Source organism: Thunnus thynnus, chromosome 12, assembly GCF_963924715.1.
Source record: "Thunnus thynnus chromosome 12, fThuThy2.1, whole genome shotgun sequence".
NCBI lineage: Eukaryota > Metazoa > Chordata > Actinopteri > Scombriformes > Scombridae > Thunnus > Thunnus thynnus.
In genome coordinates, this window is record NC_089528.1 from 27,872,521 (window position 1) to 27,889,469 (window position 16,949).

General features: G+C 38.7%; 1 protein-coding gene across 5 annotated transcripts in view; it reads right to left on the reverse strand.

Moving 5' to 3' along the window:
* LOC137194613 (receptor-type tyrosine-protein phosphatase N2-like) overlaps window positions 1-16,949 on the reverse strand; it is a 251,576-nt gene that overhangs the window by 171,185 nt on the left and 63,442 nt on the right. For all 5 annotated transcript variants that reach the window (XM_067606684.1, XM_067606682.1, XM_067606687.1 and 2 more), the window contains exon 9: window positions 13,229-13,602. In XM_067606684.1, the coding sequence (XP_067462785.1) occupies window positions 13,229-13,602 (374 nt within the window). The remainder of the gene's footprint in view (window positions 1-13,228; window positions 13,603-16,949) is intronic.

Here is a 16,949-nt window from a genome sequence, read left to right on the forward strand (position 1 = left end):
AATTGAATATCTTAAGATTCTGGACTGTTGGTTGGACAAAACAAGCAAATCGGAAGCATCACTGTAGGCTCCAAGACGTCATAAATGGTATTTTTTTAACATTTCACAGACCAAATGATGAATTGATTAATCGAAATAATGGAACTAATCATTAGTTGCAGCCCTATTTCCTTCTTTCCTTCTGTCGTTACTGTTTTCCTTTCACAGCTGATCTGTTTTCACTCAACAGTAAAACTCAATTCCCCGCTGTCAGGACTTTTGGATACTTCAGTAAATTTTACTGCTGATACCCGTATATCAGCTAAATTTAGACAGAGAAACTAACAATTGAGGAATTACAAATGAAGTAGTCAATTAAAACAGTTTCGATGCGTGCAGAGGGGCGAGGAAGATGAGGAGAGGGTGTGTTTTCTGTGTGTTTGTGTGTGCTGGGAGACCGCGTTTAAAGCTCAATATCCAAACTCCAAGCTAATTGCTTCCTATCTGCTGTGGACTCGTCTGACCTCCTCTCAGCTCCCTCTGCTGAATTTAAATGCAGACAAGAGACGCTTCCAGACACCTGCAGGATGCACAATATATCTCAACACCAGCTGTGACTCTGACGGTGGTGAATATGGAGAGGAAAGAGGAGAGCTGTCCCTTCAAATTGTGCAAATCACTCACTTGTTAAATACATCAAATAATGGAAATTAGCTGTCTACTTAGTTATTTCTGTTTTTATTCTGTTTGGTGTTCATTGGAGTTTCTGAACGGTTTTTTTGTTTTTCTTTGTAATTTGGGCGAACTGAACCTTTAGAGTTATAATCATGGGTGACTTGGTGACATACAGTATTTATTTGTACAAATAAAAAACCCAAAAAATGATGTATTAAAGGGGTAAAAAAGGATTTTGCTGGTGAGGTTTTAATAAAAACCCAAAAGGTCTTATAAAGACATCTCACCAAAAAAGCAAAAAAATAAATAAATAAATAAATAATGTTTCCAAAAAGTCACAGTAGTCTTTGTACAAAATACAGACAGTTTTTTTTTTTTTTTTTTTTGCTGTTTTTAACTTTATAAATAAAATTTCAGCTTTAAAATATCAGAATTTTGGAACTTTTGTAGTTTGAAACATGTACATTTGAATGTGTGTAAATTTGAGGTTGACTCAGGTAAATTTTGAACATTGGACAATTGCAGCATTGTGTTTTTAGAGTAGTTCTCCCTACTTATGTGTTCGCTACATACAGTTTTGCAACAGTAGTGTAAAATTCAAATTATTTAATGTAGTTTTGAAAAAATGCCCACTTTTAACATTAGCCTCATTTGCCTGACTATTTTTGTTTAAAGCCATATTAAAATGCCTTGGAAATGCAAGTACTGCCCTGCCATCTGTGAGAAGAGAACACAGCTTTTTAAACACTATAGGCTAAAACAAGGGACTTATGCAAGAACTGAGCCCTTACCTTGCTTGTACCAAGAATGTATGTGTACATTGAATAAAACTGAATACTTTGCTCATCTACGGAGTACTCACTTAAAAGTAAATCACAAAGTTGATTGTCCTTATAAAGACTGTAAATTTCAGAGCAGTGTATACTCCACTTTCAATGCACACAAAAGTAAAACACATAGAGAGCATACTTGGAAGAATTTCAAGTCTGAAATAATTGTCAGTTTAACCAGTGATGCTCGTGATGAAGCTGCCAGTGAAAGTCAAGGTGAACTAGAGCAACTGGCAACTTCTGACACAGAAGACCAAGAGGTCATGGAAGAAACTTGCGATGATCTTTGTGGTTTAGGAAAACAGCTTGAACATATCTCTGTTATTGAAAATGCAAACTAGTCTGCATATCCCAGAGAGTGCTGTACAAGAAGTGATACAACACCTTTGCCAAATACATGACCTGTCACAACCATTAGAAAGAAACATTATCCACATGTGGATGAATTAGTTGTAAAAGAAGTTATCTATGCTGTTTCAGAAAGTAATGTGATGACATCACTGTGTGGCAAACATGGATCTCTAGGAACTGTAAAAAAGAGGGCAGCCTATGTGAGGAATAAGTTTCCCCTGGTGATGCCTGTAGAATATGTTGTTGAAAAAGGCACAAAAACAGTTGTATATGTCCCCAGACAACACATGCTACAGAAACTTTTAAACAAAACTGACATTTTAGATAAAGCAATGTCAGAAAAGGTGCATGTCCCACATGAATATAGTTCATATGCCGATGGAGAGCACTTTAAGGAAAATTGCCTTCTTTCAGTGGATGAGTTCACAGTTGCACTGATACTATATCTTGATGACTTTGAAGTAGCCAATCCTTTGGGAACATCAAAGCAGAAACACAAAATGTGTGCAGTGTATTGGGTTATTGGTAATGTACCTGCCAAATACAGATCAACACTAAATTCTATTCAGCCTGCTCTACTCTGCAACACCTCCACAATCAAACAGTGTGGGTATGAGAAAGTTCTGCAACCTCTTATCCATGATCTTGTCTCATTAGAACAGCATGGTGTTTATGTAGAGCGGCTAGGCACAAGTGTGAAGGGTGTGTAGCAGCAGATAACCTTGCTGCCCATTCACTTGCAGGTTTCCATGAGAGCTTCACATTAAACAAGTTTTGCAGAGTCTGCACAGCATCCAGAGGTGACATTCAGCAACAAGAGGTACGTTGTGGTTCGTTTCATCTCACAGATAAAAACTCTCATGACAGACATGTGCAAGAGGTGAGGAAAGACTCAAGCTTAAGTCAAAACTCTGGGGTGAAAGGACAGTGTCCTCTTACTAAAAATCTGAAACACTTCCATGTGGTCAAGGGTTACCCTCCTGACATTTCACATGATGTCTTGGAGGGAATTGTCGTAGTTGAGGTATCTTTGTGTCTGACAGACCTGATTGCCAAGAAGTATTTTACTTTAGATATGCTAAATGAGGCCATTAGGTCCTTTAAATACATGTTTACAGACAAGACTGATTAGCCTCAGACAACTGGCAAAGGATTTTCAACCAAAGGGACCATTGGTGGAAATGGTCATGAGAACTGGTCCGACATCAGGCTTCTTCCACTTTTTATTGGTCACTGTGTCCCTGAGGGAAATAACTCTTGGGAAATTCTCATGCTCCTCAAAGACATTGTAGAGCTTGTTGTGGCACCTAAGCATACTGATGACACTCAGGTTGCGACCAAAACATCACTATGTGGAACATTATCCTCACCTGATAAAGAAATTTGGTCCTTTGACTGATGTTTGGACTATGCGCTTTGAGGGTAAGCATAAATTCTTCAAAAAAGTAGTCAGAGAGTCCCAGAATTTTAAAAATGTGGCCCTGACACTACTAAACACCAGAAAGCCCTCAGCTACCATTTGGACTGTAGCTCATTTTTCAGGCCAGCAGTTGATATTGCAAAGGTTGCAATGGTCTTGGTCACATCTTTTCCCAGTGATGTTCAGAGAGTACTCCCTGAAAACATTGAAAACCACTGCTGGGTCAGTGCTTGTTGCATCGTCTGTCTACATCGACGGAATCAAGTATAACCTAGACATGATGCTCTGTATTGGTTCCTGTTCAGGTCTCCTTGAATTTGGTCAGATTTCACAGATTGTTGCAGCTAACCCAGAACCCTGAATTCAACAATGCACTCTGTAACCTTACAAACATTTCTGACCTCCCTAAGAAACCTACCATCCGAATTATTCCTGTCCTTGATCTCATCCCAGCGCCACAAAGTGAAATAAGCAGTGACGTGAGCAGCCAGCCTGACACAGACATCTTGTCTACCTCATCTCTGGAGGGTTGAAAACAGTGGCCTGAGGTATTTGACATTCCAAAGTTTCCTGTAGACGTGGAATACAGATTACGCCAAGGAAATCTGATGTATGTTTGTGATGGCACTTACCTGAAAGTGACAAAGGATATCAAGTATGATATTCTTGAGAAGCTGGCGGAGACAATCTATGGCTACAAAAGCCTACCCAACAAAAGAGGAATTTGAAGTTGTTGCAAAAGCCTTGGTAGCAGAACACCCCTGCCTTAAAGAGAATTTCCAAAGGGAATAGATGTTGCCGGGCTTGAAGCGGTTCAAGAGGCCACGGTCAATGAAATGCAGAAGAAAAACCCAAATGATTCTCTTATTAGAAAAAACATGGACATCACATTTGCCCTTAGGAGGAAGGAGGTCGTAAAGCATGAGCCTGACATTAGCCAGATGGTCCGGTGCTGGCCAGCGCTATTCACTGAAAGTGTCCTTTAGATTTCTTGTCTTATTTGTGTTACACACATCATTGGACAATATGTTCAGAGAGGTTTATAAGTGTAATAAGTAACTATGCCTGAATATCAAAGTTTTCAGGTATACTTGGAGTTTAACAGGGTTGTTGGGAGAAATCTTAAAGAAGAGTTCTTTAATGGTTTGTGTCCAAGCTTGATGGAAATCTTCAAGAGGAAGACAGGTCGGATAGGCAAGCAGTTAGCTGACCTGCTACAACAGACAACGGTGGGTTGATACTTCTGTTTTAATCAACTTATCCGGGTTTACAGTGTGATGACAAAGGCGAGTGTTTAAAGAATACAGCTCCCATAGTCACATACAAAATGACACGTGAGTCGACCACCAGAGGCAGCAAACTCACCTTGAGCAATTACATTGTCAGTGTAATAAAAGAGGAAAAATTATAGTTTTACTTTTAAAAATAAAAAATCCTTAGAAGACAGTCAACTATGCTAAGCTTCATCTTTCAAATAACTGCATCCACATAACTTCCTGGTCACACTGTTGTGAATATGTCATCTGAATCTCAGACAGGAGAGGCGGATTCAGCCAGTGACAAAGAGAAATACTACAGTGAAAGAAATGCAAATACATTGAATGGCTAAAACTGAAAAGTGCCGTCGAAAATCGTCTCAATAATTGTGTTTTCTGCAGTGAAAATTTTAAGGATTATAAGTTTTTCATAATAATAAGAGAATATGACTGACTCTGGTTGAATCACAGCAAAGAAAAAACAAAAGACAAACCGTCTATGAAAAGTTACTGACAGGCAGAGATTTCTATCTCCTCCTTCTTCAGTGGAGAACAGACAGCAGCTACAACAGCCCACAGTATGAGTCAGTCCTCCACAGCGCACAACAGCTGCTTCAGATCTGACACCGGTGATCACTCTGCCAGCCTGTAGATCCTGAATGCTGATGGCTGCAGCATTCACTAAGTTGGGTTAAGCATCAAACCTGTGTGATACGACAGCTTTGATGAATGTGATCCTGCATTTCCTATCAGTCTGCACCTGATAACAAAACAAAAGCCTGTACTGTCCAGTGTCGCTGCTGATGCAAAGCAGCAAAAATCATAATGTAAATATTAGGGCTGCAACTAACGATTAGTTTCAATGTTGATTATTCTGCCAAGTATTCATTTAGTCTATGAAATGCTACAAAATAGTGAAAAAAGAGGCCACAGTGATGTCTGACTAACAGTCCAAAACCTTCTGTCATATATGACGAAGAAAAATAGTCACATATGAGAAGCTGGAACCAGAAAATATTTGGTGTTTTTCCTTGAAAAACGACTTCTTCCAAAGGACTCAGTCAGTTTCTAGCAACCAAATTTTGATCAAAATCAATTTATGTTATTTGAAACGCCACAATTAGTATATTAGGCAAATAAATTAGGTCGTACTTCTCGTAGTGTTCAACATTGGTAAACTCTGAGGGATGACCGTCTAAAATAGAGGGATTAGTTGTATCTCACAACCAATGAAAACAAATGTCTCTTGAAAAATCCTCAAAATAGGACAGTTAATATCTGTGTGACCTCGAAGCAGAGCTTGTCAGGGAAACATTTGTCATTTTGAACGTCCGAACAACCGATGTTGTCATTTTTCTGACGAGGACAGCCTCCTGCTCAGCCACATTATCAGACCAGGTTCTGCAGACTGTCAGACACCAAATGATTCATACTCTTTAGTGACTGGAGTGTCTGAGTAGAAGATTGTTGGATGTTAGCCACAGGTTTCATTGAACAAAAGGATCTCTTGAAACATCAAAAACATCTCTCGCCCTTGGGGCTTTTCCAGCGATCCTTCCACACCGAGACAACCGGAGGAATCCAAAATGCCAAAGAAAGAAAAGAGGAAAAGACTTGACAAACCTAAATCTAATCAACAACAATACTGACAGAGGAGAACACCACAACTAAGGTTTAATTAATCTGAAATCACCAACATAAACAATAAGAACCAGGCGACATAATACAGACATAGTACAGACATAATCATAATATCACTGAGCTACTGAAGACCTTTGAAGCAAATGCTGTCATTGAAAGCAAGTATGAAGCGTTCGTTTTTTTTACCACTTTGAAAAAACACTGTTAGTTTGAAAAGTTTTCTTGTTGTACATTAATGATTAGTTTTACAAATTAAAGGGACATTGAAGGTGACCTTTGTTGCCATCTAGTCATTTCACAGCTTTGTACTATTCATGCGTGCATGTAAGGAAATAATAACCTCTTAGAGCCGTGGACTTGTATAGCAGTTAATCAAAGGAAGGTCTTTAAACCTGTGAAACTAATTAACTGCCGATAGAGCACGCTGAGGTAACAAATCCAGGGGAATTGTGGGTACATATTATGAAATACATGATTATAGATTCCTGATGTTAGACTTCAGGAATGACAAAATAAGACACATGCCCCTTTTTTCCCCTGCCAATAACCTTGTACTGCCTGATTATCAATTAAGCTAACTGAGGAGTAAAATCCATTAAAAACTGCTTCATGATGTGTTCTAAGTTTTTTGTCCTCAACGTTGTAAACTGAAGTGTGTTAAGCAATACTTTACATTTCAGGAGATTTTCTTTGAAAGAATATGACTGCATTTTAATAACTTTTTAAGATGCAAATCACAACAGTAATGTGCATCATGATTCATCAGGTGTGTGTGTGTGTGTGTGTGTGTGTGGGACGGGAAAACTGGGGATAATCATTTATGGGTTGAAGGGTTAAGGGATGGTGAAAAAAACAAATGTGTGTGTCTACATCTTGCTGTGTGTGTGTGTGTGTGTGCTGGGGAGCAGGTGTTTTCCTCCAGCTGTGATGAATCACCCTGTCCTCCTCCTCCTCCTCCTCCTCCTCCTCCTCTTCCTCTTCCTCTTCCTACTCCTCGCCACGGGCCACAGGAGGAGATGATACGCTGAACCCACCGGGAGGTTCCTGCTATCAGCCTTCACCTTTGCCACAGTGCCAAAATGTCAGAAGTTTGCATCTAATCTGTCTTTTTACACCTGTTCTATCACCGCAGCACTGTTGTAGAGGAAGAGAGGATGCTTCACTCCTTACCGGGCATCATTTATCCATCACTTCTCACCCAAAGCTACATAGCAAAAAAAGTACAGCTAAAATATATGTGCATGGATCAGTGTTGGCTAAAATAAAGCCATCCTACTGTACTTTACTGTGTTTTGACCACCTCAGTCTCCTAGTGTTGCAAAAAGTTGCTCAGAGTGAGAATTTCACAAGGGAGGGAAAAGACTCATAGTGTATTATAATTCTCATAGCTGTAATACATTATAATCATTGATATAATGTGATTATAAGTTAATCTAAGTGGTCATTTGGTGTTTTAAGTAAAGTGAGAATATATAGTGAAGGAGGGTTCCCACCCCGGGTCTCAAACCCCAGACGGCTACACCAACCAGTCAGCCAAAGAATTAAGCCGTTGGCCAAGTGCCAGCATGTCTAGTCATCCGTGGTCGTTACTCTCTAGAGGGCATGGACCTGCACTGTGACACTATGCAAGAACAACACACAAAATGTTGTGAAATTAATTGATATGCTTAACGGGTCAGAACAGAAATTGAGTACTTTGATGATGAACAACTGAAAGACGGACATTTACATTTCACTGATGTAATGTTTCCCCCAAAAAACTCACTCTAAACACTAAACTGACTCATAATACCTGAAACAATTCTACTTTACCTGTACCCTTATAATTTACTTTTATGTAAATCAATCAAAGTGACTCCTTAAAAAACAGGTACAGACCATTCACCGGTGTTAACACTTGGTAAGTCTCAACCTTGGTGAGTTCTCGTGTCCACACAGCGTTTCTCTCTGGCAGGAAAGTGCTGGCGGGGCGCTGGGGAGCGCTGGGATGAAGCGCTTGTGCAGTGAGAGAATCAAAAAGTCGTGTCAGATTTGAGAACTCAATTTCTGTTCTGACCCGTTACACATATAAATTAATTTTACAACGTTTTGTGTGTTGTTCTTGCATAGTGTCACAGCGCAGGTCGGTGCCCTCTAGAGAGTAACGACCACGGATGACTAGACGCGCTGGCCGGTAGCCAACGGCTTCATTCTTTGGTTGACTGGTTGGTGTAGCCGAGGTTTGAGCCCCGCTGTGGGAACCTTCCTTCACTACACATAGATTTAATTATATTTCTCTCACTTTACTTAAAGCACCAAATAACCACTTAAAGTAACTTATAATGACATTATAATGAATTATATGATGATTATAATGTATTACAGCTATGAGGATTATAATATACTATGATCCTTTCAAAATAATTGTCAGTGATTGACCAGCAATTATGAACTATTATGATTATAAAATGCTTAATAATGTGTTATGATTATTGTTATAAAGCATTATGAATATTTATGAGTGCTTAACTATAATTATGGAGTGCTATAAGCACATTATAACATGTTATAAGTATGTTTATAATGCGTTATAGACATGTGTTACTGAGACTAAAACTATCAGCTGATCACATCACGTAAATTTCAGGAGTCAGGTTCTTTTATTTATATAATATAAATCATTTAAGCTGATCATCTCCCAGTGTTTGGATCTATTTTTCATTTAGTGGGCGATACGGCTGTCATTTCAATGTGTCCGATACATATTTATTCAACACTGAACAACATCTGCTGCTATATACAGTATATATTTATTTCTATTATGTATACTGAGCATCTTGGGCACAAAAATCTCTAATCTAATTTATCATATCAGACTCGTTACTGGCTGATACCAAATATTAAGAGTTTTTGGCAACTTTAAAGAAAGCTATGAGCTGTGAGATGTTATGAATAAGCAGTCTTGTAGATTCTTGTTCATGTTCTTCTTCTCATCAAGAGATATTGTTGGATTCTATGAGCCTGACATCTTAAAACTCTCTTAAAAATTCAGAAACGAACACTTCTGAAGAACCTTGTTGACCTTACAGTCAAATCACAGCTTGACACTGAGGAGAACAGAGTGAACAGAGTATTCAGCGGTCTGGTACCAGGCAGCACGAATAAGAAATGCTGAACAGCGGCAGCCTTATCGCATTATTGGTTTATTTTTGAGTAGTGCAGGATGACATTTTCACCAGGTCGAACAGGTCGGTCAGATGTGGCTGTAAACCAAACTGCCACTGAGCCTTTTACACCGCACACAGACGGACGTGAAGATTTGTCTGTATTCAAATACCGAGATATGTGTGAAAAGATGAAGATATTGAGAAGATTGTCATGCAGAAGAGGTTTCATAACTCCACAAGTGACTCTCTTTCTTTCTGTTGCAATGCAAAGTCTTGAAGTGGCATTCTTCCATGTTGTGGGTGACGCAGCGTTTCGCTCTCTCGAGGAGAAGATTTGACACAATAATTCCAACTGTCAACGAAAACTTTTTTTTGTCCTTTTGAAGTTCAGAGATCTCACCAGAATTGTCAAGAGACACTTTGAAGAGTCACTGTAAAGGTTTAGCCGAGCACGGTGAAGACTGACACCTGCGGTACAAAAGAAACGGAGGACATCTTAAACCTTCCAGCTGCTCACCTACGATCGGAGTGACGCAGCCTCTGAATCCGTTTCATGAAGTTACAAGAGTTGTACCTTGATGGATAGATTGCTGTCAGGATTGCTCTAACACTTCCTGTCAGAGTATCATTTCTGCTTTTGAGCTTAAACAGGTACAAACAGCTAACACAGGCGCAGTCGGTCCTGGCTGACCCTCGCCACCCCCTGTCTGAGGAGATCAAGTTGCCTCCATCTGGTCACAGATATGATCTGCCAAGATGCTCGACCAATAGACTTAAGAGCTCATTTATCCCTGCTGCCACTGGCCTTTTAAATAACTCAATGTGATTTTTATATTGTATGTATTAGTTGTTGTCTGATGGTTATGTGGTTACTTCTGGCTGTACAACAATATAACCAGTTTTTAACAATATATTTAAGGAAAAAATTAAGGTGATTCTTTTGATCCATTTAAGATGTAAAACAAGAATTACCTGCTATTGGGTGAATTTTTCAGTTGGAGATTAAGATGGTTCCTCTCACTGCTTTATCATCTATTTAGGTGATGAAATTGCACCATTTGAACAGACTTTGATATCACAAATGTGTCAAAGTGTCTTACTCAGTCATATAAAATGCTAAGAGAGTCTTAACAACATGTTTTACTTCAAGTTTTTTGTGTTTTTTTTTCTTTTTTGGTGCTTGGTGATAGAATTTAATGCATAAAATAATTTCAGAAAGATCTTCTGACAACGATGGGAAAAAGAAAATTACGGATCGGCACCAACATCTACCAGTTTCTGTCGCCATCGTACCCTTCATCCTCCTCTTATCATGTACATATAAACAGCAATAACCATATGGATGACTGTAGTGTGATGGAGACGTGTGTAGACTCCTGGATTTATTTAATAAATATCCTGTATATATCTAGTTTAATCTCAATACGTTAGTGTGCTCTTGAAATAAAGATTTTTTTGGCATTTCTCATGCAGATTAAGTGCTACATTTCAGTTTCCATATCTTTTTTTTTTTATTATAGGGTCCATTATCTCACTGTAGACTTCACTATGTATCTCCGTACAGAAATGATGTTGACAAATTTATCATGTACATATTTATAGGGCTTAAAAGTGGTGCTTTTTTAAGGAAATGTGCATAAAAATTTAACAGTGCTTGAGGAAAAACTCTTAGAAAACACAGCTAGGAATGATCTTTATCAGGAAAGTGAGCCCATGTTTGAATCTTACCAGATATAGTCCAAATATCTGGAATATCAAGGAAGTCGGTAAAACCTGGAAAACTGCCTTCTAATCAGTTTAGCAGCTTTTGTCAATGAACTTCACGCTGCCTGTTTACGTTGAGATGTGTTGAACTGGAAACCAAAATGTGGGAAAACCAAACAACCTTTAGTGAAAAACTGTCACTGATGCCTTTCATAGATAGGAGCTGTCTGCTTTAATCTGTATAAAAACTGGATGGACACAATAAACCAATACAAGTCGAATGAACTACAGCCTCAAAAATAACCATGACATAAATAAATGCCCTTTCAAGAACAGTTTATAACCTTCATATAGGTATGACTTATACTCGAGGTGTTCCTACAATACAGTAATAAACTCATAAGTCAGTGTATATGCCAACTAGTCAGTCATTTATATAATCAAGCCAGACAAAGCACCTCTTCTGATAAAAAGCTGAATGTTCACACTGTCAAGGCTGCTGGTTTAATGTACCGACACTTGCTTAAGAACATTCGAGTACTGCTGAGTTGAATAGCAGCTTTATAGTGTAGATACAGATAAATGATTCATTCTGGTTGAATACAAGCTTTGACGCATTCAGCGAGAAGAAATTAAGTTGCCCATTAATACCATAATGATCTGTAGAACTGAGCCATAAGACTCAAGTCTGTGCAAAAAAACTGAGAACACTGTGAGCTGATGGACGACTCTCCGTAGCCTCCGAGACCTCAACATCACAAAGATGTGTTTTTTTTCTCTATTACATTTATGGTTTTTCTGCCGTTACAGCGCTGAATAGCAAGTATCAGAGTGGAAAGAGAGAAAGACAGGGACCGGCCACAAAGACCTTGAGCCGTAATTACACTTGTTGCAGGATGTGTGGAGACGTTTCAACACCAAACACCGCAGCGAGCATTTCTGAAGGGCTTCAGTTTCAAACCGAGGAGAAGAGAAATCAATATGAAAATGATTCTGCCCTTGGTGTGAAGAAGAATGACAAGAAAAGATGGCCTGCGGTGTCGTCTTGTTGCATCCTGGGTAATATTTCACATCTATTTGCTCAGTATGAAGGCAGATATACATGTTTTGTGATATGAGAAACTACATTTCAAGACTTTTAGATCTCATTTTATGAAGCAAAATGTACGAGAACTTTCACTTTTCTGATCTCAACTCTCACAAAAAAAGCGTTCTTTCCTTGAAGTTTGTCCCTTTTCCCAAAATTCATATCAGACATGAGACGTCATCACATGTTTGAGCTGCTGAAGGGATCAATCCTCAATCATCCCCTCTACCGCTCTCTTTTTTTGCAGCACAGCTGACTAATATCAGCGATTCAGAGGACAAAAACGTTCATCAAGTATGCTGCATAAGGAGAACGCAGGAATATGACAGCATTGTTTTTGTTTATTGAATGATATTGATTAGCTCTGAATGGGAAACCAGAGAGAACAAACTCAGAGGGACTCGATTAATCGCTGTTGTTAACATGTTTGCAACATATAGAAAGTAGATTACATAATTATATTAAACTATATGCAAGTAAAAAGTTACATAAACTTACATAAATGCAACAGCAGAATATGGTGTGATGATTAGCAGGGCATAAAATAATGTTACCTCATTTCTGAAGTTGTAATTATTTGTATTTATCAATATCAGAGTCCAACCATTAAATCAGCAGACTGTTATTATGAGCCAGTGTTTAGCACCTTGACAGTTTGCTTATGCACTCGGTGGCCAGTTAATGAATAAAACTAATGCAGTCTAATAAAACAGTGCTGCAGTAAATCCGGACCTCATTAGATTCTAATTTTCAGTTTTTGGTGAAACTGCGTTAAAGAGGTGTTGAATTAACTTTGTAGTGATTTTAGATGCTTTGGTTTTTGTTGCTGTGGAATTCTATTGCATTGTTTGAGTTGTTTCTATTATTTTGTCCATTAAATAGTGTGAGTATGCAGTATGTCTGCAGTACAGAAATACCAAATATTATGTTTTCAGTCATTTAGAGACTGTAAAGTTATTGCATGGTTTATTTTTCAATAGTAAAATGAGTAAAACCACTGAGTATTTAGTATCTTGGTCACTCTTATTTAATAATCAAATATTTGTTCATGTTGTGCACTAATGTTAAAATACCGTCATTGGATTTTTTTAATCAATCAATCAATTCTGCCTCTACACTCCTCCTCCATCAGTACTCACTCTGTGTCGGTGATAACGTAACCAAAGACGTCATCGTCAGCCTTCTTCCTGTTTGCTTTGACGTCCAGCTGAAGCTCGGGAACGTGCATCGTCTTCTTGTGCGGTTCGTCGTACACCAGCGAAGCGGGAGGAGGCGCCACCTCTTTGATCCAGCCCTCCACCTCCGACACCTCCTCCACAGACTGGGTGGCGTCCTTTTTCTGCACCGTCATCCCCGCCTCACTGGTCCGACTCTGGACGTTTTCCAGCCCCACCTGTTGGGCCCTGGGTGTCTCCATGGCGATGTCATTACGGTTTGTGGCCGACGGAGAGGCGGAGAAGGGAGTTTTGTCCAAGTAGGCGAGGAGTTTGGTGAAGAGGTTTCCACTGTCAGGCTAAAAAAGAAAGCCAAAGGAGTAATGTGAGTGAGATGTTAAGTGTCAGCCGACAAACAGAGACAGAAATGTAAAAACCAGAAATAAATTTTCCAAATCCTGAAAAGCTTTGATTTCTTTTTAATGAAAAAACATTTCAGACACGTCGTCTCACCTCATTATTTTCTGACGTACAGAATTCTAGGCTTAAAGTTGTATTAAGTTTTTTTTTAAAAGTTGACTCATGAGGTCCATTTTAAAGGGGATGTGTCATGCACATTTCCATATTTATATTCTGGGGCTCTACTGGAATATCTTTGCATGATTTACAGTTTAAAAAAACTCCTTATTTGCAGGCCCTCAGTTCAGACTGAAACAATCCATTTTAGCTCCTGTCTAGCTCTGAAGCCCTGGCTTTTGACTAGCAGGGGAACATTTTTACACATTTATCTCAAGTTTTGGACCGTTGACTATGTTTAACACAGACATCCAACATCATAACAGTATGAAAATAACAGAAAATCACAAAAAGCATGATATGTCCCCTTTAAGCTTTTAAAATCTCCACACTCAGGTGTTTTTGTTTATTGTGCCTAAATCATGGGACCACTGATTTTTATCTAATGTTAATATTAATATTGTAAATATAACTTCCTGCAATTATGTGAATATGACATGAATGCAGTAGTGTAATAACTAGGGGTGCACGATATTATCGGCACGTCATCAGTATTGGCTGATAAAAGCTTTGAAATGAAATATCGGCACCAGCCATTTCTGCCAATTATGGGAGGCCGATTTGTCGCCATCTCCTCCGCCTCCTAACTGCGCCTCCCTCCACGGACTGTTTCACCCTGACGGTCCTGGTGCTTCTTCCGCAGGCTCTACTTCACTCAAGCTGCCTGTCAGACCTGCTATTTCTTCCCACTTTAACTTTAGTATCAAACCGGGGCTCGGTGCTCTGGTTGGATCCACATAGAGAGCTGGGGCTAACGTTAGCTGGGAGGCTAGCTGGCTGTGCTTCCCTCCAATCATGCTGCGGCTAACGCTCCGCTAGCCTCTCAGCTAACGTTAGCCCGTTAGCCTCAGCTCTCAATGTGGATCCAACCGGAGCATCAAACCCCGGTTTGTTATTCAGGTTGCATAATAACATAATAGCATAATAGTCTCTTCAGCCAGCTGGAAAAAAATATGTGCATATATCGGTATCGGCAATCGGCTACAATGAGTTGGAAATATTGGCATATCGGATATCGGCAAAAAATCCAATATCGTGCATCCCTAGTAATAACCCTTAAAATGTGGTAAATTTTCCATTCAAAAGTAAATAATATTGTTTGTATTAACACTGTAAGGTTATTTAAGATCTCCAAATAATGCAATATGATGATGAATGATCCACATTTCAAGAACTTTGTCACTAATTTATCTCAGATTTGTTCAGTGGTTAACTTGTATAATTTACATATAATGACATATAATGTACAGACATCAGATTTTAATGAGGCACTGTTCGATCAAGATCTTTTGTCTAAACGGCTGACACTGAACTAGTGGGAGTTTTTGTGTTGGTGATGTCAGCGTGTTGGCAAGAATGAGGAAATAAGTGCTTTGAATCAAAGAGCAGCCAGCCTGTCAGAGTTTCTATGGAATATGAATATATTATGCTATTATTCCTCTGAAGCTAGCTTCAGGGTAATTGCTCGTCTTGTCAAGGTCCAAACGCCAACTGGCTGTTCAACCTGAGCCAAAAAGTTACTTTGATTAAACTTGTTCTGTCTACTGCAACTTAAAAATCAAACCACCTTTATAATATTTTTGGTAGCAGGAGTCTAGTGAGATAACCGTCACATTGTGTAGGATTTGCTGCTTTTCTGCTCCTTTTTTTACTTAATTAGGCAATTTCACTGAGATAGAACAGACAGAAGATACACAACAAACATATCCAGTCACATGCAGGGATATACTGTACAAACAACATCAGTTTTAATATCATTTGTAATTCTTTAGATTTATATGGTGCAAAACATTGTATGGCAGTCCTCTCAAGTTCTGTATTCACCTGTGGGATATCAAGAGTTAGTCAGTCCTGGGATACAACGAGGCAGATTTAGTAGCAGATATTATAGAGAAAATGATAAAGTGGGTAGATTTCTCTTCTTGTTGCCAACTTTTTCATATAGTACACAATGATTAGTGTGAAATTTACCCCTTGAGCAAGAGCCTGTTGTTCCCAAACCCACAGTACAGTACGAACTGAGACTGATGTTACAAACATTAGGATCTTGGTTTCAAATGACCAACGTTGCCTAGATGTTGCCTTGGCTCAAAATGTATTCAGTGTCAAAAAATGTGTGGGCATACGAATCATCTGTAACTTGTTCAAAATGCAGCACTAAAGCTATTAACTTCAGCATGATAATGATAATGATGTCATCCCAATAAACATCATGTTTAGTACTGTGAAGTCATGTTCCTGCATATATACTTTAACTCCAGATATGACCTGAAGTCCAGCCTGAGATTCCCAGGCTTCTTTTCTGACCCCTCCAGAGTTATCAGTGTATTATATGTTTACACTGCAATGATTATTCATCTTATTTATACCTCTAGTTGTTTCAGAATAACAGAATAACCCCTGTTTCTTTTCTGTGTCATCTTAAAGCATTTATAATGTATGTATTTTATGAATGTAAGAAACTTCATTCAAAATGTGATACATTTGTAGTAGCAGCGTTATTAATAGTTAATATTATCACATTAAAATTCAATTAAGTATCAGTAATATTTGTGGAAAAATAACCTGCATAACAGAACAGCGGAAATTATCTTAAAGAGGACCTATTATGCTCATTTCAGCTCTGAATTTTTATTTTTGGACTCCATTAGAGTAGCTCTGCATGATTCAAAGTTCAAAAAAACTCCTTATTTATCTCATACTGGCCCTTTATGCAGCAACTCAATATACACAGTTTCTCTTACACTCCGTTGTAGCTCCTGTCTCTTTAAGGCCCCCCTCCCGTGAGCCCACTCTGTTCTGATTGGTCAGCTTTATGTATCAGAGTTGTGTAACTTTACCGTCATTGCAAATCAAACATTTCCTGCTTTACTGCTTCAAATTAAAAGCTTTTAAAAGACTAACTAACGATAGACTTTTTTTGTGAAGAATTTACAGGAAGTAAAAACGTGTTTTTCACCGACTTAGCAGAGCTTCGTTAGTGGCGCTAAAAACCAGTCGAAACAACAACATATGGAGCTATTTGTTCAGCGGATCAGTTAGAAATAACGTAGGGAGGAAGTGTACAAGCAGAAATGAGTGCATGAGAGCTGCAGACGACCAGCACACCTCCAACAGGTAAACTACTTAT